The 22,672-nt window shown below is 29.1% G+C and overlaps 2 protein-coding genes across 3 annotated transcripts in view; both read right to left on the reverse strand.

Annotated features, from left to right (window-relative positions):
• Positions 1 to 3,573, reverse strand: part of LOC106688207 (aldehyde dehydrogenase, dimeric NADP-preferring) — a 110,845-nt gene extending 107,272 nt beyond the window's left edge. The window contains exon 1 of the mRNA XM_014432562.3: positions 3,448 to 3,573. Within this exon, the coding sequence (XP_014288048.1) occupies positions 3,448 to 3,496 (49 nt within the window). The 5' untranslated portion in view covers positions 3,497 to 3,573. The remainder of the gene's footprint in view (positions 1 to 3,447) is intronic.
• Positions 3,574 to 6,257: 2,684 nt separating this feature from the next.
• LOC106688208 (probable protein phosphatase 2C T23F11.1) overlaps positions 6,258 to 22,672 on the reverse strand; it is a 23,091-nt gene continuing 6,676 nt past the window's right edge. For both annotated transcript variants that reach the window (XM_014432565.3, XM_014432564.2), the window contains exons 3-7: positions 22,313 to 22,410; positions 20,215 to 20,322; positions 13,162 to 13,387; positions 12,980 to 13,071; positions 6,258 to 7,811 (exon numbers count right to left, since the gene is read on the reverse strand). In XM_014432565.3, coding sequence (XP_014288051.1) covers positions 7,533 to 7,811; positions 12,980 to 13,071; positions 13,162 to 13,387; positions 20,215 to 20,322; positions 22,313 to 22,410 — 803 coding nt within the window. In that variant the 3' untranslated portion in view covers positions 6,258 to 7,532. The remainder of the gene's footprint in view (positions 7,812 to 12,979; positions 13,072 to 13,161; positions 13,388 to 20,214; positions 20,323 to 22,312; positions 22,411 to 22,672) is intronic.

A 22,672-nucleotide genomic window follows, 5' to 3' on the forward strand; every position in this document is an offset into this window, starting at 1 on the left:
GTAACAAAATAGTGTGATTTGAACAGGGGAGAATGACCTACAAAAAGTTCACTTGCTCTAGGGCTCACTTGATTTCATTTGAGTGCTGGCAGACAGATATAAGTCTTATGTTTTTTTGAGATATAGATTTAATGAATTTACTATCACCTGATTTTTCAGTGCTATTTTTATGAAAGTTACTTTTTTAAAATCTATATATTATAAACTATTGAACTTATATATATCTGTTAGGGCTCATATTTAAGAAAATTTACTCTGCTTTAAATGATCCTCTCTTAGGTTTCCTAGTGTCGTTGGTAGTTTTAAAGATATAGAGCTCCGAATGAACAATTGATTAGTTTTAACGTTTTAAAATAGCAGCCATTTTTTATTCCCCCCTACCTATACTTGGCACTCATTATTTTTAGTTCCCAATTAAGTAATCAAAAATTGGGGTGAAATGACTGCCTTTTTTTCTTCTCTTGGGCTTTTGTACTACGATGAATATGCAGATAATAATCTGATAAACTACGGCAAAAGTAAACAAATAGTTCAGACACATTGAGTATAGAGACGGAAGAGTAGTATAACCTCGACATTGCCGTTTGGGCGTAATAAAATTGAAGGACAAGATTAAAGAAGAAATATAGTGGTATTGATAAGAAATAAGATGAGATTATATACCATCCTCGTATGGTTTTTTATTTACAAGGAATGGCGTTGTCAAAAAAAAAAAAGATAAAAAAAACTGTTTTCAAACCAATGTGGAGAAGCTTCCATAATAATAAGTATTCATATACCTTACATAAAAAAATATGTTTTTGTTTATTTTCTGACCGCACCCCTCCCCCCGACCATCTTCTCTTCATATTAATCTAGGTTCAATTATTAACACATTACAAAATTAATATTTCATCAAATAACACACACGAGCCCTCTTCCCATGGCTAAAAACCATTCTTACACAATAGGAATTTTTATGAAATCTTTTGATTCTTCATTGTCAAGATAAAGGAAATATTTTAAGAAAGTTTCACAAACGGACCAATTTCTATCATATTTTTGGTAATGTATTTTGCGTGGAGTAAAGTAATAGTCAGCGACTACCATGAAGGGTGGGAATCGGAGTGCAAAAACAAAGATCGGATAAAGAAAAGTAGAGGTCTCTTGGCAAGGCGAATCTCGGGGCCCCTCTCCGAGATATCATATTTATGATGCGAAACTAACAAAAAGTAATCAATGCTGCCAACCTGAAGAATGTTGTAGTTAATTTGGAATGCGTTCTGAAATCAAGTGATGCTAGGGGAAGTAGTTGTTAAAATCTCCCAATAATCAAGTTTTATTTTAGAGAAAAAAATTAATTATAAAGTTATTAGCTGAATTATAAAGTGTCTGTCCTTGAAGAATAAACCTAAAATATTTTGAAAGAAAATTATAATTACTTCAAAATTTTTTTTCACAGGTCACTGTATACCTAGGCAGTTGCAGTGTTTGGACTAGGATTCAATATAATTTATATTCACGAGTAAAATAATTTTTTGTTTACCTTTGAATTACTCTTAAAATGACATAAGGTATGTATTGACGTAAAACATACAATTTTAAGAATTTGACTTTGGTAAGCTATTGACAAATTAATTTTGAAGATTGTGGTTTAAAACTTTGTCAATAAATATTTTATACTATTTCTCTCTACTTAAAAACTTGGAATATGAAATTAGTTCATTTTATAATAATAAAAACAAAACTTGAAAGTCTCAATGTAGGCACAGTTCCGCAAACCACCAAAGAATGAGTAAGAACGGCAATGAACTATCATTCATTCTTCTTGTAGTTCAATTCAACGGCTCTTAGAGTATGATCTCCTTAATTTCAGACCAGCAATGATATTTTTAATTTATCAAAATTTTAGCAATTATGCATTTTTCTCATAGGTTAAATTGACAATAAAACAGAAATTATTTCTCAAGAGCTTTAGGAAACTGAAGGAAGTTTGTTTTTTTTCTATTATTTTAAACAAACTGTACATATTTACATTTGCAAAAACTGCATAGACTATAAAATGGGGTAGGAACGTGGTCCGCTCTTGCAAGTTAGTTCACATCCGCTCTTACCCCAACACGAAAAGTTTAAGTAGTAAATGCAAACCATGATAATTTCAAAATATTGCAACTAAATATCAGTATTTAAGCCATAAATTAAATCCATTACCATCAATTTATCATTAAAAAAAATTAGAAAACCTTCAATTGCATGAAAATAACATCCAACATGTACAAAGGTCAACATTAGTCCGAATTTTCTAATGGTTGGTCATTTAGTGAGAATGCACTTGCCTAGTTTTTCATTGCAGCTAAGCAATGTAAGATGACCAAAACTATTTTTTTAAACTATGTTATTCCCTTATCTCAACTTATTCTATAACTTATTAACTTAATAACTTAACCTATAGATTAACTTATTCTATAAATTAGACTGGAATTATTTTATCTCCGACCTCTTGATTCCTTTAAATTTACTGTTGGGAGTAGGAAAGCATCTCTATACCTAACTACAACAAGAACAAACAAGGTTTGGCGGAAAGTCTTCATTAAACTTCTTCTCCCACAAGGTGAAGGACCTTCCACAATTATTGAACGCTAGTTGATAATGAAATCATTGTATATTCATTTTTTATCTGTTTTTAAAACCTATAATAGTATTCTTAGCTTAATATAAATTACTGCTTTTACCTTTTGTTTATTAGATGTATGCACATCTATTTTTTTAAGCATTATCAAGGGTTATCTTGAAAGGAATGAGACGATGTCTTCAGAATCAGCAAGATTTTAAGAGGGCGAACTCTTCTCTCAAACTCAAACTCAAACTCAAAATTTTTTTTGTATCAACACCGGCACCCTCCAAGTAGCATTCCTATTATGAAATTATTTCTATTTATTTTACTGATATTAGAATGACAACAAAACGAGAAATCGTTCCATACACAGTTTTATATACACAGGAAGTAGCTGAATTGTCTGTATTGCAGAAAATTTTTTTTTAAACATTTAACTTGAACCATCGAGAACCAAGATGTTACTGTACTTTATTTCATTCATACTTACTGTTCTGTAACTATGGAAGAGAAAAAAGACAAACAATATGTAATGTGTCTGGAATAATGTCAAGTAACTTGTTTCTGAGTTTTTATTGTATTCTTAATCATTTTGCATAATGGAAAACGCATAAAATTATTTTCTAAACTATAAAAAATAAAATAAAATAATCAAACATAAATATAATTTCGAAGTGGATCAATACCAGTAAGAATACTGAATATATCACCGCAGAATAAATCAAAACAACATAACATAATCCTTAAATTAAACCGATTATCTCATCATCGCATGATAAAAACATTTGATTGATTTAATACATATATATGATACAATTTTTTTTTTTTAAATAATCAAAGATGAGGTCGTTTACCTTGGAGATGGTTGTTCCCGGAAGGGAGGCAGGTGACCGCTTGGAGCATGTTAGCTGAAGGTGGTGGACAGTCGACTGATGCTTGCTGGCGCACCACCCCACCACCCTCGCAGCGGAGAAAGCACCTTTCCTTAAGTGAGCATCAAAAGCGTAAGTTCACAGTCAAGGTAATGACCCTACTAACTCCTCTGGTATAACAGTAAATTTTAATGGACACCATATTAGCGTTTCTTTCTTTATTCTTTTTTTTCTTTTCCTTTTTTAAATCATCTTCTTGTCAGGTGAGCCTTGAAGTATTTTTTGTTATTTCTGTTTCGATGACCAGGATTTTTCCAAAAACGATATATACCAAGGTCGTCCATCAACACACGGCTAAGCAGGGGCTTGACCCCTCCCCCTCTCCACCAACGTCCAATGTGTTAGTAGTGAAAAAATATAAAATTTGAATAATTTAACACATATAAATAATTTCCTTATAGGAAAAAAATCTAAAATATTTGTACTGAGTTAAAAGGTTTTTTTGGTATATAATAGCGTCAAAAATCAGATTTGAAACCTTTTTTGTTGAAATCAAACGCCTCCGGTAAGGATAGATGAACCCAAATTATGAATAGGGAAATCCGCGCAGAATAGAGTTACTCATTTGAAAACAAATTTAATTTATTTCAAACAATTATATTCTTGAAGTTGAAGAAGGGCTAAAAAAATATACGTTTCCTACTATAAAACCGTATTAACAAAATGGCGGCCAATTCAATAATGTTCACAAATGCACGTTCTTTTCTGCTAAAAAATAGTTCAAGTTTTACCTAGATTATATTTGAATGACAAGGTACAATAAATGCCCATGAAGCGTAAGAACTAAACTATTTCAGGCACACACCAACGGAAGTTCATTTTATTATTTTAAAAAAAGCTGAAATGTTCACTATTTTACATTCAGTGCTCAATATGTCTATAATTACTAACAGTACGAAAAATAATTATTAAGACCTGTTTTAAAATATAGCACATTCGCTAAAATCAAGCCCAAACAGAGCACGTTACGTTCAATCGTTACCGATGTACGGTTTTTCAAAAACTAACATTTATTTTTTTCCAATTAACGAGAAATCAACATTTTGTGAATTTATTTTAGCAAATATCACAGAAACTGCTATTGCTACAAAGATAATATGTGTAAATTACATTATGATGCATATTACTTCTTTCAATTTGGGTGCTGATAAACATCTGTACCTAAAATACATTTTTTTTTCAAAACCAAATTTTTCTTGCAAACAACGGGAAACCCAAATTTTGTTAATTTATTTTAGCAAATATCATGGAACTATTAATCGTGCAGATGTTTTATGTTTCAATATTTTATGGTTGCCACACAAATACGTAATAGTGATAAGTGTGATCGGAGGCGAGGGAAGGTAAATTTAATAATTTGTAAATATCCGTACAAAATGCTTTATAGGAAAATCTAAAATGTATATACATTAAAAGCGACTTTTTATATAGAAAAAAAATAATGAAAAGTTTCTAACAATTTAGCGTAATTATATCTTAAAAATAAAAAACACTGCAAAACTCAGGAACAAATCTAACTGTTGAGTAGATATATTATGATTAAAAAAAATTAGGAAAACAAAACTCTAAGATACGGATTTAAGCGGGTAAAGAACTATCGCCCTAAGAACTGCCGCTATCAGTATCAAACCATTGCCAGAGAGGTTCTTTCAGATTCCATAATAGTAACGATTCGAATCCAATACAAGAGTAATATTCACAGCCAATACAAGAGTAATATTCAAAGCCAATAGTTTACGACTGCTGTTTCATTGTTCCATTATCTCAGAACCCGGGCAGTCAATTTCTGAAACCCGTTCAACCTTTTACAGCCCAAAACATCGGTGCCAGTTATTTATAGAACTTGGTCCGAAACCATGCACTTGGTTTAGGATTCATTAACCATAAGTCCAATGCATCTCTCCAATATCTATATCGTCTGCATATACGAACATCTGTATGGATCTAACTAGTAAGTTAAAATTACTTCTTTTTTGAAAATGTTTTTACATATTTATAGGTAAGAGAAAATTTATAAAAACTATTATGAATTTATAAATGCCAAAAGCAAGTTTATAATTAAGTCCTTTTTCCTAACTAGCACTACACTGTCTGGGGAAGCAATGTCCCCAACAAGCTACTTGTTGTACCTCACCAGTCATTTCTTCTTTGTGCTTTGTTTGAAAGCAAAAGTTTTGAATACCACAGAATGTAAGGAGCATCATCTGCCACACCATTTGCTAAATTCAGGCTAGGTCTTAACAATAATAATTCAGAAAAATGAATAAAATTTTAAAATGAAAAATCACATTGGTTCTTTAATTTACATTAAGATTAATTATTAAAATTGAGTAACCAAAATGATAATAATTTATTTATTATTTAATTAATTTATTAGTCTTTTGAAAAGTGTTTATAAGTCAGATTATAAAAGCTGCATAGGGCCCACGAGTATAATATTAATTTTTTTATGATCCTTTTCACCACTACTAAATACGGAGAATAATCAATATCAGGTACAATCCAAATTTGGTCAAAACAAGTTCAAGACCTAATTAAAGGACACAGAACTTCGAAAAATGAACAATAAGCAAAACTCTACTAAAACATTTGTTCAAAAAATAAAATGTATTGGTTAAAATATTATTATTTTTCCAAGGTGCATTGACTTACAATGTATACAGAGAAACATACAATGAATTCTTAATAATACGACAAATTTTAGGGTAAGATAAATAATAAATAGAATGAAATTGTTTAGTGAACCAAATATGTATTAAGTACAAAAAAAAAAGAACACAAAAAACAAAGTACATCAGGGAGTTACAAGTCACTGCAAATAAGCTCACACAGTACATAATAAATCTGTCAGGAATGTTACCCATAAACACATATATTTACTTACTTGTGTCTTCCTTTACATCAATATGCTCTAATGTTTTTAAACATAAAATTCATTCAGGACTACATACATCAGAAAAATACAACTAAATGTAGTTCTTTTCATCACTTTTACCCTTTCAACATGAAACGGCAATGATTATTAATATCTATCTCACTAATAACACATATATTATTTTTTTAAGATAATAAATGACAAATTTCAGGTAAGAAAAAAATACTATAAAAATAAGAGCTTTAATTTGAAATAATATGGTAACTTTTCTCTTTTTAAATTTTAATGTTTTTAGATAATTACAATCACTCGTCATAAGTTATCTAAAATATGACAAGTAATTACTAAATATATGATTTTCCTTTCTTATTTAAAGTGATTGTTGTAGAACATATTTATAGCTTCTAGTAAGTGACCTAATTATGATACAAAAATATTTTTGTTTTTTTCTTCTCAAATTTTAGTAACACAAATATTTTTTCTATTCTTGTATTTGTTTATAACTAGTTGCAAATATGCTTAAAAAACTATGTAAATACATACACCAGTATGTATACATATGTATATGTATGTGTGAGTGTTTGTGTGTGTGTGTGTGTGTGTATATATATATATATACACTCACACATACATAATACACACACACCCACACATCATACACAAAACAAATATAACCTTGTCAAACTTTTAAAATAAAAAATAAAACATATTTAAGTAATAGGTGACCACATAAATGAGTAAATAGCATAATATATTTGGTTCGTATTCATCGCATCTTAAAATTTATTTTTTTCTTATCTAATAATTCTTGATCATACAAGGCAAAACTTGGGAGTTCCAAAAAAATACAGTTAAGGCATTAGTAAATACACAGCCTCTCTCAGAAGTGGCTTATTGCTATTAATAATGGATTCATAGAAGCCAATGTTCCAAAAAAAAAAAAATAATAATTAAAAATAAAACTTGGCATTGAATTAATAAACAATACAAAAAATAATGAAATTAACAAATAGAAAGGAATTAACAAATAAACAAAAATAACAATTACATAATTATCTTTATGGCAATGGTGCTTATTAACTTGAAAATAGTAGGTAAAATTAGAAAAGTAATAACTAATTAATTTTATTAATTAATCTGACTTCTCGACTTTTTGATTTTCTTCATTAGATGTATCAGGTTTATCCTTAGGTAAATAATAAACCACATTGTCAACTAGATTTTCTCCAAGTGATCCTTTATAGTTTAAAGAAACTCCTTTTAAGAATATCACAATAATCACAGTCATATTGTCAGATCCAATTCCACCCATTTGGCCATCTGGAGCCAAACAACACTCCATAAGTTCTTCACATATGGCATCAGGTTTCATTCCAGTGATTATTCTTTCATGTACGAAAATGCAAACTTCCTAAAACACAAAATGAACTCTTTATGCATGCTATATATATATATATATATTGATACACTCAATATACATATATTGAAACAATCAATATACATATATTGAAACAATCAATATACATATATTAATACAATCAATATACAAATAAGGTTGTGATGGTCAAGCACATTAGGGGAGGTTCCCACAGAGTTCCTAGTTCGAAGCAGGGTATGGATTTGATCCCCACCTGAGTCAGTTAATATTTATTTCAGGGTGGTTCTACAAAGTAGATTTTAACACTCCAATTCTGGTTTGGTCATGGGAGCAACCTCCTCCTGGCTCCCAAGGGTTGACAAACAAAAAACCAAAAAGCCTACTATCCAAACTAGTTCCTTCCAACAGTACCATCACCAGTAATAATATAGTTAACGGGCACAATAGACTGTTATTCATCAAAATATACAAATTTATAAAAAATTTAACACTGAAAAATCAATAGATTGGTGATCACAGGATTTACAGTATTCATAAATATTATACCATTTATTTTCTCAGCTTCTTAAATTCTAACCAACATTCTTAATTGATTTACCATTTTTTCTACAATTTTAACACGTATATTACAGAATCCAAGGCATTTAAAGCATTATATTCATTTCTCATTTTCATTTATATCAGTTATCTGAGTTAAGATGGGCAACACAAATGGTTACCCATCAGAAATTATAAAGAAAGATGGCTATTTTTCTTTAACAAAACTTATTTTCATAATCAACGAGTTAATTTTATTGATTTTAAACTCAAAACCTATTATAACACCTTAAGAAATAAAATCAAATAATGATGAGTTCCATACCAGTCGTTAATGGAATAATATCTAGTCTGTATTATTTATTTGTATGCTGATTCATTTGTTTGGTTATAGTTAACCCTTTAACAACAGTGATCTGTTATAGCAGTCTGGAAAGAAACAGGCTTCTAGAGGGGGGGAGGGGGGGGGTTGATCTGCTGAAGCAGTCAGGAGGTAAGTGGGCTCCTGATGAGTCACCTCTCTCTGTCTCTTTTTCATTTAAGGAAGGTGAATTGTTTAGGAAGTTAAACCACAGAATAATTTCACAGTGTTCTAGAGAAATTGGAAATTTTATTTCTGCCAATAGATAGGATACAACTTCAATTTTATTCAGTAGGAAGGGTTTTCCTTTTCCAAGAGCCTATTCCCCTCCCACCCGACACAACTAGAAAAGGGGTCTTTACAAAAAAAAAAAAGTTTACCTGTTTCTGTGATAATGAGATTCTGCATATGTGCAAATTTTCTCAACTTTCTATTCAGTAAAATTGCAATGTAAAATTCTATCATCCCTTGTTTGTCATTTAGTATACTTACACGAATTACATGTTATGTTATTTTCACGTATGAGAATTATCTTTTGCTTGGGTTGCACATTTAAACTTGATTAAGGTCCTACATTTCTTTATATGGTTTGATTTGGTTCAAATGGCAATCTCCTCGAGTGTGTTTTTCCTTGGAGATTTTTTTTCTTTGTTCGGTTTGATTCAGTTCACATGACAACCTCCTCGACAGTGTGTTTATTCTTGGAGACTTGTCTTTCTTGTTCTGCATCTCTCCTCGAGAGTGTGTTTATCCTTGGGGTTTTGCCTATTGGTTTCTTCATCGTTACAATCTCCTCAAGAGTGTGTTTATCCTTGGAGATTTATCTTTCCTTCTCTGCATCTCCCCTCGATATCCTTATAGCTTTGCCTATTAGTTTCACTTCTTCCTTGAGTATGTTTATCCTTGGAAGTTTGTCTAAAATTCGGTTACTTTTTCATTTTACGCAATAGTTTTCTGGTTACAGACAATTTGCTTTTTATTTTCATGGTTGGTAAATTTAATTCAGTGTATTGGATTTGTTTATGTTTCTCTTGCGTTGGAGTCATTGTTTTCCTTGTGCTCATGCACATTGTCTAAGATTATCCATGGACTATCCAGTAATGATATTTTTGCAATGATTCGCGCAGTGATTATTGTAAGCAGATTATGGATGTTATTGAATTGTGATTTTGTTTTAATGGAAGATTTTACCTTATCTTCGTCTGTGCATTATATAAATATTTTATGTAAAATATATATTATTTTATACCATTGGTGTCAATTTCCTCATGTTGGAATCTTAAGAGATTATTCATTTGTAGCGATAATTTGCGATTATATTTTATTGAGTTCGTTTGTCATCTAAGTTTCGTCATGATTATGTCTGGATACGCACTTAGATTTATTTTTGTTATATTTGTTTTCTCATTTGGGTTTGCACTAAGACATTTCCTTTTGTTCATGAAGCCTAATATCAGCCCATGTTAACGTTGTATAGACACTATTTTGGTCTACGAGTTTACTTCTGCGTACCAACTACTTGTACATTTTCTTTAGTCATGTGGCAGAGTTCCACATTTTCAGTTGGCACAGTTCCCATCATCGTGCTTTCACCAAGGGAAATGGCTCTCTGAGGGGACTATCTCGTGGGTTTGTTCTCTCATTGAACACCCAACATCAGTGGCACATCCTTCAGCATAGAGGCTTCCACAAAGGGAGAGTGGTCACTACGTTGTCACTCTCATAGCACAGTCCATCATCATTTTCTACAATTGCCTGATAATTGCTTTCGTATTTTGTCTATCCTTGTTTTTTATATTTTCAATTGTGTTTGATGTAGGATATTTATTGCTTAGAGCATGTTCTTTCCTAGATTTTCAATTGCGTTTGTCGTAGGACAAAGATTACTTAGAGTAGGTTTGTTATCTAATTTGTCTTCAGTGCATATTTTTAATTGTTGTTTTGTTCGAGCTTGATAATTTTTGAGAATTTCCAGTGTTTTGCGGGGAGGGAATGTTAACTTTTTAGAAGAAAAACATAAGTCCAGAAGATTTGATTTGATTGAAATAGTAATAATGGTGATATTTCGAGTCAGAATATAGATTACTGAGAAGTTACTGATACCAGTTGCCTAATGTGTTGTTTTTCTATGAATAATCATTGTTTTCATTGCACAATAGTTAATAAAAGAAATTATGTGTTGCACAATGTGATTGTGTAATATGTGTTTTGATTGGGTTTGTTTAAAGTAGTGTGAAACCGGATTTGGAAAGATTGTTCAGGTTACGAGTGCTCCTGTTGAGCCCTTTCTTATGTTTCTTATGCCTAGGATTAAATTACAGAAATTGTTTATCAGAGTTTAGTTCCAAAAAGGGGTTTCTGTAAAATGAAAGCAGTTTTGCATTTTTATTGTTTCAAATGAAAAGAAAAGCCTGGTATTTGTTGTTGTGATTGAAAAGGTTACATTTACATGGCTACTGTTTTCCTTCCTGCAGGTTACAAGTTCTGGCATGCTCAGTTTTTGAAAATAGTTGAAATCGGTCATTGAAACGGTGTCAGGTGACACATGGTCTGTTGGGTTTACATTTTTATAAATATATTTGAGATTTTACTAACATGCTATGTAATTTGGCAGTTACTTTTCGCTCCATAGCTTGTACCATAGTAAAATGTGTTTACCACTTTATAGTACGAATCATTGATTTTCTAAGATAATACTGTCTCTAAGGGTTCTCGACTCGAAGATTCTGTTTATTTGGTTTTCAGAGTTTTTTATTGAGCGGTTTTGGAGCTATGAAGAGAATTTTAAAAAATATTTAATTGATTTTATTTGCCAAAATTTGGGATTCTGTGTTCTTTGATATCTTGATGCATAGTTCCATGGTTTAAATTAAGAATGGACAGGTGATTTTATGAGACAATAAAGTTCTTTTCAACCAGTCTTAAAGATTATCAAAGGTTACCCTGCTGGTTATAAATCATGGCTTTACATACGGGATTTTGATTTATTTTTCAGTATTTAAAGTACATAGTATTTATTTTCTGCTGAAAAATTTGGCCTTTTAAAAGAGTTTGAGCATAAGCCTGATCGTTTTTTTCTCATTTCACAGATTTTTGAGTTTCTCTACTTTTTCAAAAATTGAACTCGATTATTCAGTTCAACTTTTCCAATTGATGTGGTTTTCCCCAGGAGTAGGGTAAACCCTAAAAAATAGCCGTCCCGAGCTAAGACAGTCTCTTCCCCTCTCTAGCCATTGACTTTATCGCCAATGAACTTCTTTTAATTGCTCTCTCTCCAGAAGGATGCCCTTGTAAAGGAGGAGCTTTTGATGAACAGGATTCTGCAAGTCTGAAGAATGTGACAGTTGGGTTCAAAACCATTTATTGTATATAATCTTAGTTTAAATTATTCTATTGTATGCCTATTTATTAAATGTTTTTAATATCTTTTAATTTCTAACCACAGTATATTTGAATTTAGCTTGTTAGTTTTAAGTATGATATGCAATTGTTATGAGAAGAACTCAAATTTGTAAGTCGGATTCTGAATGAACTACACTGTTCAATACTTAATGTTCTCTTTTTTTTAAATTTATTTCATGAGAATGCTTCGAGAGAAAGAGAGAGAGAGAGCAGCGGACCAGACAGAAGGTAAAGAAAAAACTAGCAATAGATTGCGAGCAGGTAGATTTCAGTTGCCCCTAAGTGAGGCTGTATGGGGAGCAACAGCCATTAGACATGGCAGAGCTTCATTTCAAGCACTTTCCGGATATTGTGAGTAGGAATTTTCATTGTTTTAAATTTGAATATTAATGCATCCATGCATGTCATGCGATTGTTTTTTGTTTTTTTTGTAACCTGCAGAAAAATTTGGTGGCGTTTTCCCACGCTTAAACGTTTCTCAAAAGATTTTTTTTGTCCTCCTATTATAGCCATTGCTGGGTGAGGAATGTCAGAGAGAGCTACGCATTGCTGCGGGGGATTCTATGTAAGGCTGAGTGTCCTGGACTTCGTCCTGCGAGATCATGCCATGTATTTTTTCAAAAATAAAACTGGATTATCCTTGCTGAATATATTTTCTTTTTGCTCTCCTGATACACCCCTCTATAAAAACCCGACAGATATAATATAAAAAGTAGATAAATAATGTTACTGTGTCAGACAAACCACCTGTTACATTGTGGATTAAATTCAGTTCTGTGGAGTATTAAAATAAACTTAAAAACCAAAGAAACTAATAAGTTTTCTGGAACAATCACCCTTTATTGATCAAATCATGGGAAATTAATAAAGATTATCAATATTCTTCAGTTTTACTACTCACTTCTGATGATAAAACATCCCAAATACCATCACAAGCCAAGACGATAAACTCCCAGTCATCATCTACAGCTCTTTCCAATACATCAGGAAAACCTATTGAAGACAAAAATATAAAATATGAGTAAATGATAACTGTTAAAAATTAAGAAGAAATTATATCAAAAAATTAAGAAGATATATTACTAGTAACTGCTTGTTCTTTCCAGCTCTTAGAAGAATTTTGCTTATAAGAAAAATCACCAAGGGCTCGAGAGAGTGCCAGATTCCCATTTATTCTGTTGAATTCAACATAAGCACCAGCTGAAGTTATCCTTGATCTTTCTGTTGGGTTAGTGGGTTTATGATCAAATGAAAGAGGGACGACTTCATTATTCGCATAAGCAACAGCCCTCGAATCTCCTGCATTAGCCTATAAAATTATATGTTTTGTTACTTTTTAAACTACTGCTAGTTTAAAGAAATGTATAAATTAAATTTGATAAAAAAGCTGCATTCTCACTCTGCTAATATTCATTTATTTTCCTTTACTATGTTTCAGCTATTTAAGCCATCTTCAGGCCAACTAAAAATGACTGAAGATATCTTAAATAGCTGAAATGTAGTAGAGGGAATAAAATAAATGCTGGTGAAATATAATTACAGTTCTTTAATTACAGTTAAAACTTTTCTTTTACTAGTTTTTATAAAAATATATATTAAGTTATTATTTATTATAAGATAACCCAACACACCTAGTTTTTCAAGAAATTTTATAAAAAGGCAAGTATTATAAGAACTATCAATAAAGAAGGATAAAAGACAGATTATTTTTTGGTCAAAAAGTGTAGACAGTTTTCCAAATTTACTGTTAATATGCACTTGGAACAGACAAAAAGCAAAATTATTACATACAAAATACAAAAATGTGGAAGAATTCCATATTCAATTGTTGCATATTTGTTTTTTTCCGAATAAAAAAAAAAAGAGATTAGAAGTTTTAATAACAGCACAATGAATATACTATAAATAAAATTAAAAACTCATAATATCATTGAACAGATATTTAAAAGAAATTCATATTATATCTTTATAGCCAATCATAAAATGTAACTCCCCTTGACTGACACAGAAAGATAAACTCAACAATCACAAATTTGAGATTCCTGTACTTTTCTAGGAACTTAACCTTCCCAAATATTAAAGGAATATTGTATACATAGATCCCATAGAAAATGAATGGACATCTTAAGATGATAAATTAGTGCTATGAATTATAAAGCCATGTGCTATGTTTGGAGAGAAGATATGATAGTAAGATTGGAACTAGGGATTGCAGTGACCTAACAAGCTTATCAGAATCCTTTTTCAATATACAATCCTGTTATTTTGGCATAGTGCCCTAGATTTTTCTCCTGGAGAGTATTTAAATTTTAATACTTGTATGCACAAAACGCGAGTTGTCAGCCGTTTAAGAATCTCGAACCCATACGCCATAAACATATATCTGCAAAATAATTTGAACATTATAAAAGATGGAGAAATCTGCAGTGCCTGTAAACAGTATACATTTAACAGCCTACACCATCTTCTTCTCCAACCCCCATCATTCAATGTATTTAGGTTTATTTATGTTGGTTTTATTATAAGTTTTTATTGTTTGTATTTATTTTATATTACTTGGTATGTATATATATATATATATCAGGAAACTAATTCATAAATGAAATAAAATTATGTTTCTAATATCAGATAACATATGTTTATTATAATAGAGTTTAAAATGCAAGCTTTATTATGAAGTGAGGCAAACGATTCACATGAAGACATATCTGTAAATATTTTGAATTATTTGTACAAGAAGTTATGTTCTTTAACAAATAAATTTAAAAAAATAGTGCCCTCTAGTTATTTCATTATATATTATAATTTTATATCAGTGACGTTTTTATTCTGATTTTTTAAGCTCTCATAGAAAGTTCGTATAAAATTTCAATATAATCTATCATACATCAATTTCATCTTATATGCAGACTATCAGAAATCATTAATTTTTAAACCATCAATTTTTATCCACCAAAATTTGGTTTATACATTAATGAGTTTCTTTATGGCTTTGTGAAGGGAAAACTATGGAAAACATTAAGAATGATACTGTTTTATTGTAAAAAATTTTTAAAAACAAATCCTTGAAGTTAAACATAGTAATTTGAATCATTTTACAATTTCTAAATTGAAATAATTCATCAAAAAATATAAATAAATAATGTCATTTAAAAATGAAACAGGAAAGATTGACAAATGATTATGGAATAAAAGAAAATACTGATAGAATAAATAGTAATAAACATTAAGTTTTTTTAACTTTGAATATTTCCGAAAGTATAGATAGAGACCGATCCATTACTGATATATTCTATACAATAAATCACCTCTATAAAAGGAAATAGGTCATTCACTGAAAATATTTATTTTTCTCTAAATTTATTATGAAAATATTTAAGTTCATTCTAGTTTATTCAACTAAATCTTCATTTTAGAAGACTGTGAGCAAAGTAATGTCTGCAGCAGAGCAGAATTAATGCCAGAACCTTCAATGTGGAGTCAGGAAATTTCAAAGCAGCTAAGGAAAGAGATTAGTGATATTTCCACGGAATTTTCTTCCGATAAGAAAAAATTACTAAATGCTAAATAGAGGGTATTAAAATAACAAGATTATAATTAAAAAATTCAAAACTATTCAAATGTCACACACATATATATAAATAAAATAAATATAAAATCATAATAAGTTGCAATACCCATTCCATGATATGAATAAAGAGAAATAACAGGTAAGGCATGAAACTAAAACCAATGTATACCTAAACCAAACCGAAATAAATAAATAAAGATACCATATAGTTCCATATATACTGGAAACAAATACCCCAAGATATAAGTTTAAAAAGACCACAAAAGACAAACAATATTACTCAATTCATTCATATACATTAATTTCAAATTGAAATGAAAAAGTGAGATTCTTATACGCACAAATTTATGAAATGATTTAAATAATATAATGTTTTATTACAAATTTTTTTTTTTCATTTTCCAAATTAAAACCAGTATCCTCAATTTAAAGGGAAACTTGAATCCATTATGGCAATAAACTTCAACTAATATTTCATCACCAGCCCCATTTATTTTAAATATTAATCCAAAATTAAAACTAATATAATACATAATATACATAACAAGAAATGGAAGTTAAATTTTAATATCAAGATTGGAAGTTAAACAAACTTTCTAAAAAAGTTAAAGAAGGTTATATTTATACATTTATGAAATTATTTAAATAATATAGTGTTTTATGGCAGTTTTTGGGAGGAAGGGGAAATAAACCTTGACTAATATTTCATCACCAGCCCCATTTATTGTAAGAATTTATCAAAAATTATAAAACTAACAAACATATTATTATAAAACTCGAACTTAGGTTCAGAAAAAAAATATCTACAGCAGAGATAACAAACAGGCTGGAAAATATTAAATAGAGTAGAGCTATAAATAAACATCAGATAATAACACAGATGAAAAAGTCCAAGTATGAAATAGAACAAGTTAAACTAATGACCAGGAGTTGTAAATTTTAATTTAAATTACTTTAATTTAATATATAGCATTAATTATACAGTTAAAATATAAACGATAATTAGTACTGTATAATAGTAAAACATTTTTAAGGGCACAAAGTTAACACTCGTACGTATACACCACATGCAAAGTGATTTAAATGTCTGTTTTGAAAATGCAGAAAAAAAAACCGAAACATCAATAGCGGATATGTAAAGAAACAATTTAAGATATAAAAAGATATGGAGATTTAACCTTGCTACCCTCATAAAAAGTTATAAAAACTTTTTTAAAAAAATGAAATAAGATATTTATACATAATACATAATTTAAGAAATCATTTAAATAATAAACTGTTTTATTGCAGAACATTTTACCATTAAAACCAGAAATCTAATTTTAAAAAGTAAATTTAACCCATCATGGCAATAAGCATTAACTTAAGTTTCATCACCAGCCCCATTTATTGTAAGTATTAATACAAAATTATAAAAATGACAAACTTATTATTATGCCACACAATTATAAAAACTCACATTTAGTAAAAAAAAAAAAAAAAATTAAAAAATAGGTAGAGATAATAGACAAAAGATAAACAAGAAGAGAAAATCAATTATTTAATGGTGATAAAATCATTCATAATGAATACAATTATACAAACAATCGCTCATCTTAAAAAGGGAAATAATCAAGAGATTTTACAAGAGTAGAATCATAAACAAAGCAAGTATAATGAAAAACAAGGATAAATTACTGTTATTTATTTAGAACTTATTCTAAATAAATAAAAGTAAAAAAAACAGATATAAAAACAAACTAATTTTTCAATACTAAAAAAAAACATAAATTGCAAAAAAAAAAAATTAAGTGTTAAACATGCTAAAAATATGCAGATTGAACGAATTAATACCAATGCAAATCGATGGAAAAATAAACCAAATTTTTAAATACCATAAGCAATTAAAATTGTTGAAGTAACAAATACTGCATCATTCATTAGAAATAAAGATAAGTCTGTATCGGGTATATCAATAAAAGGGTTTATAATTCATGTTTTTAAATAGTTCAATCAAAAAGTTACTTTACAAAGATAAAACCCACCCACAAAAAATAAGTATAATATTTATTAGAAAAATAGATCTTGTTGGAAAGAAAGGTTTCACATTAATTTAAATGTTAATGTACCTTAATGTATAACAGATCCCTCCTGAAGACCTACTATTTTTTGTCTGTGTATAGCCTGGGACGTATTTAGATTTACAGAGCCCTTTACAAAAAATTCAGCTTCACCCCTTTCTTCTTCCTCCCTACAAACATTACATATTTACTGGTTTAAATATACATATATTTGGTTTATTTCTAACTTAAGAATACGTAAAAATATCAAAAAATATTTTATTTGACTAAAACCAATGAGTGAGAACCCAAATGTGTTTTACTACTACAGCATAATAATCATTAATACAAAGAAAATTTTCAGAATAAGAGCATGAAATAATATAAACTCTGAAGTAATATTAATTTGGGAGAGTTCCAATACCTAATACTTTGACTAAGTTAGATAAAAATTATAAAAAAATTGTAGTTATTTAGTTAAACATTTTGACAAAATTAAAATAAAAAAACCTTTCCCATATTAAGACATATATATAAATATAAATAAACCACCTTTCATACACACAGAATTAAACTGGCCAATCTAGATAAAAAATAATCTACAGATGAATAATTAACGACAAGGGGCTGGTGATAATAATCGATAATAAATTTTACTTAATATTTTTAGGACAAAAAAGATTAATATTTTCACGATTATTCCTAAAAATAACAAAATTATGCTAACATAGATACATTATCTAAATATACAAATGAATACTTTCACAAAAAAGCAAGTAAATAAATCTTCAAATATATATTTGTTCTAACTATAACGCAGACATGTATACACTCACAGTAAAACTTCTCCTAATAAGACACCTCTTTAATATAGAAACTCATCTTATGGGACTATGCTATTAAGGTATCAGCCAAGAAGGCACAAATTTAATGTATTTGAACCCCCCTATAAATAGAATCCCTCCATTCCAAAAGCAGACACCATTTTTCCCCCCAATTGCAATATTAACTCCTTCAGAATGGACAAAAGTTATAGTATATGTTCGTACATTACTATACACTTACAATACCCAAATTAAATTGGTTAGTCATTTCTTGTGAGAAAAATTATTATACTGGTTTTTCTGAACATATTAGGGGAAAAAATAATAAATAAAAAGTATTCATTATTTATTTTATGTCTAAGTAGTTATGTAATTACAAAATAATCCTTACGTGGAACTCCTGGGAAAACATGGGTTATTTAGAAATTATAAATGTTCAGTATTATGTAAAATAAGTGAACACATTCTGTTTTTTTCTTCTATTTTTAAGTACTAAAATTAATTAATTTGTAGTAATTAAGTATTCTAGGAAGTAGCTCCTATTACAGCTGAGCTATATATTTTAATAAAATCCATATAAAGAATATGGAAACATTTAGGACTGAGTGTTCTGGCTAAGTGGGATAAAGTATTTTTATAATGAAAAACAAAGTTAGAACTAGTTTTCCACACCTTAACAGACATGTAAATACAAATTATCATCCTATCATACCAATTTAAAAAAAATTGTTTTTTACCTTGCTGGGGACAATTTTTTTTTTTTTTTCAAAAATCACAATAACTTCAAAAATACAACATCTATCTACATGAAACTTAGTAGAGAACCGGGGTCCTATAACTACAGAAAATGGCACAAATCATACCTACATAAAGAAATAAAACTGGAGAACAAAAACTTAATATTTGCTGAGTATTCCTTACTTTAAACTACTTATTCTCTCTTATAAGGGCATAAAATCTGAAAGGTACAGATATGGACTGAAAAACAAACAAACATAAATTAAACTTTTTATCTGTTGTAGTAACATTGGATCAAGATAAAATTGTAAGAAGTTATAAATACTCCGATTGAACTGTTATAAGTACATCATAAAAAAAATACATATCCCCCCAAAATTCTGAAAGTAATAACAATAACAGCCTAAAAAAATGAAAGGGTATATGTTGGGGTAGAGCCTTAGCCTTAAACAGAAAGTTGGAAAACTAGCTGTTTTAGCAATAAAAAAGTTAGAAGGTTGGTTAAGTCAGCAGCAAAAATAAAAACTGTATTAGACATACGAACTAGGTGCCAAAATATTTGGTATATTTTTATAAGTATATTTCATTAAGTTTCTACCCACAAATGATTCAATCCTCTGCACTGGCTATAGCATGGGTACCCCTACAACGTAAGTTGTCTCCTCTCCCTTTGACCTGTGTTACAGCAATGGTCCATGTCATTTAGAGCTGGTAATCAGGATAACACAAATTATGAAATTTGAAGTTTTTAAGCAAATGCCAACGTATAAGATAACAGAATTTTAATATACCATAAACATTTTATTAATTGAATTACAAATTCAACTGGTACTGATGCCTTGTTTTCAAAAAAACATGAAAATGTTTTTTGTTAAATATATCTTGTAAAAAAACAAAATATATCTTAACATCAATATAGAAAAATAAAAGTAAAAAATTGTAATCAATAAATTATTGTACTTACACAATATAATTTATCATCACGTAATAAAACAACCACAGCTGTTGAGCCAGCAAGTTCAGATCTTAATTGCTGATCATTTTGCATGAAACTGTCCAATTCATTGAAGGCCTAAAAATTTCAAATATACTGATCAATTTTCTGGGGATATGTGTCTGCTCAAATTGTAAACTAAGACTATGAAATATAATTTTTATTATATTATATTATTATAACAGACCATCTTCTTCATATTTTATAATTTTTACTCACAGGTAAACATAATAATCTAGGTAAAAATATTATAATCAACCAGACAAAGAGAATTAACATTACATACAATAGTTACATTAAAAAAAATAATAATAAACATACAGAAAAACAATTTAATTGCAATGAATAATTAATCAAAACAATGCTTTCTGAAATTATTGAGATTTGAAAGACCGTGAACAAGGGAATGATTTCAATGTATACTTAAATTCCAAAATAAATGATCAAACTTAAAAACAGATATTACAGCTGTTAATTTTCAATAAATAATATAGCAATAATAATTGCTCAAAACAATAAATAGTTATATAAATAACTAAGACATAATTGAACAGAGGTTGAGGAAAATTCATATGTAAATTTTTAATTGAATAATGTTGTATTTAGTGAGTAGAAATGGGTTCTATAGTTATTAGTTTATTTCTCTGTCATTAGAACAAGCCAATGTGTGGAAAGACCCATACGAGATTTGTGGAAAAACATAAATGTTCCAAACATGCTGGAGGGGTGGGCCAAAAATGATGACAATAAGAAAACGTTTCCTTAATTGTTCTTTTAGGTCTTAGTTTGACTAAACCAGAGAATTTTCAGGAAAAAAGTATGGAAGTTTTTTTCTCAATGATTCTATATGTATTTTGGGATGCTTAATCCGAATTTCAGGTTTCCCATCTCACTAATCAGTGGCTTCATATCGAAAATAGAAAATAAAAAACCAAAATGTTGTAATTTTGTTCAGTATTTTGTATATAATTAAAAAAATTAAGCATTTTAGAAGATATACAATAAAAAATAAAAGTACACACAATTTCCATCAAAAATATGTATCTTATAATTCATTTTCGACACAAAAACAGCAAAAGAATTGCTTTTTTCCTATCTGATTGTACTCCAGTATTAACATCATATGTTATTAACTAACTATTCTACTAATGTCAGGAATCCCTAAGTCAAACCGGACAGTTAGAAGGGAGTTTATTTGAATTTTTCACAGAAAACTGAAAAGTTGGCTTTCTTAGGTAGGTCAAAAGCAAAATATTTATAGCTTTATTTTTTTTATTGAATGTTTACCTTCCGAAAATTCTCAGTTTTTGAGTTATAAGTAAAAAAGCAGCCACCTTTTGTGAAGGAGGTCCTTATTAAGGAGTGCTCTAGTGCCTTGGCAGTTGATAGTAGAGAAAAGTCTTACAAACAAAAAATTTAGGAAATTTTGTTTACTTTAATTTTTTAATAATATATTTTCTCAAAAAAAAAAACAGATAATATTTGTGATATAGGTGAAAAATCAAAGCACCAAAATTTTGAGGTTTTTTTTGTTTGGAAACATTGAAGCTCACTAGGGTCTAATTACTATTATTTTCAAATATATATATATAAAGAAAATGTATTTATAAAGACCAACTTTGTTATTTATTTAACACATAACTGATTATGCATACAATTTCAAATGTGGAGAAGACAGTCAGAGAGAAAGAAGGGGATGGTCAGGAGTAAAGAATACTAATAAATGATAATTATTTTAATTCTGGCCAATACATAATTAATAATAACTGAAATTCAGGCCAAAACATAGGCTCAATAAAATAAGTATCAGTGTTCTTCACTCCATACCACATCCTTCTGCTCCCTCCTCTATTATTTTCTTCCCATATTAAACCACGATCAATACAAAAAAGCCTAAAATTCTACAACTTGTAAAATATTTGATATATCTTTAATCACCCTTATCTTCCTAATTAAAATAAACCAGTGAATAAAAGAAAATGAAATGTTTGTTAAGTTATACAATAACAAAAATAGTTCATAAAATGATTGAGGATCATTTAGGAAACTAAAAGTTAACAGAGCATACCTCTTCTATAGCTTTTTTTACATCTCCTTGGTTATAGGCAGGGCTGGAAACTATATATTTATGAAGATGTCTACTGGCATAATTTGAAATACTGGAGCCTGTAAGTAATTATACAATTGTTAGTACAAATTTAATATGTATTAACAACCAATACATACAATAATTTCAATAACATTGAACTAAATACAAATGTGTATGAGGTTTTTCAATAATTTAAACTACTCCTACTACTATACTATTTTATATTTATATAAATTAACTCCAGTCCACAGTCAAATCTATGGAACACCTCAAACACAAAATAAACATTTTTTTTTCCAGATGTATCACTGTTCAAGCAAAGCGGTGATTTAATATATA

This window comes from Halyomorpha halys, unplaced genomic scaffold (assembly GCF_000696795.3).
Source record: "Halyomorpha halys isolate HHAL.00 unplaced genomic scaffold, Hhal_1.1 Scaffold1081.1, whole genome shotgun sequence".
NCBI classification, from domain to species: Eukaryota; Metazoa; Arthropoda; class Insecta; order Hemiptera; family Pentatomidae; genus Halyomorpha; species Halyomorpha halys.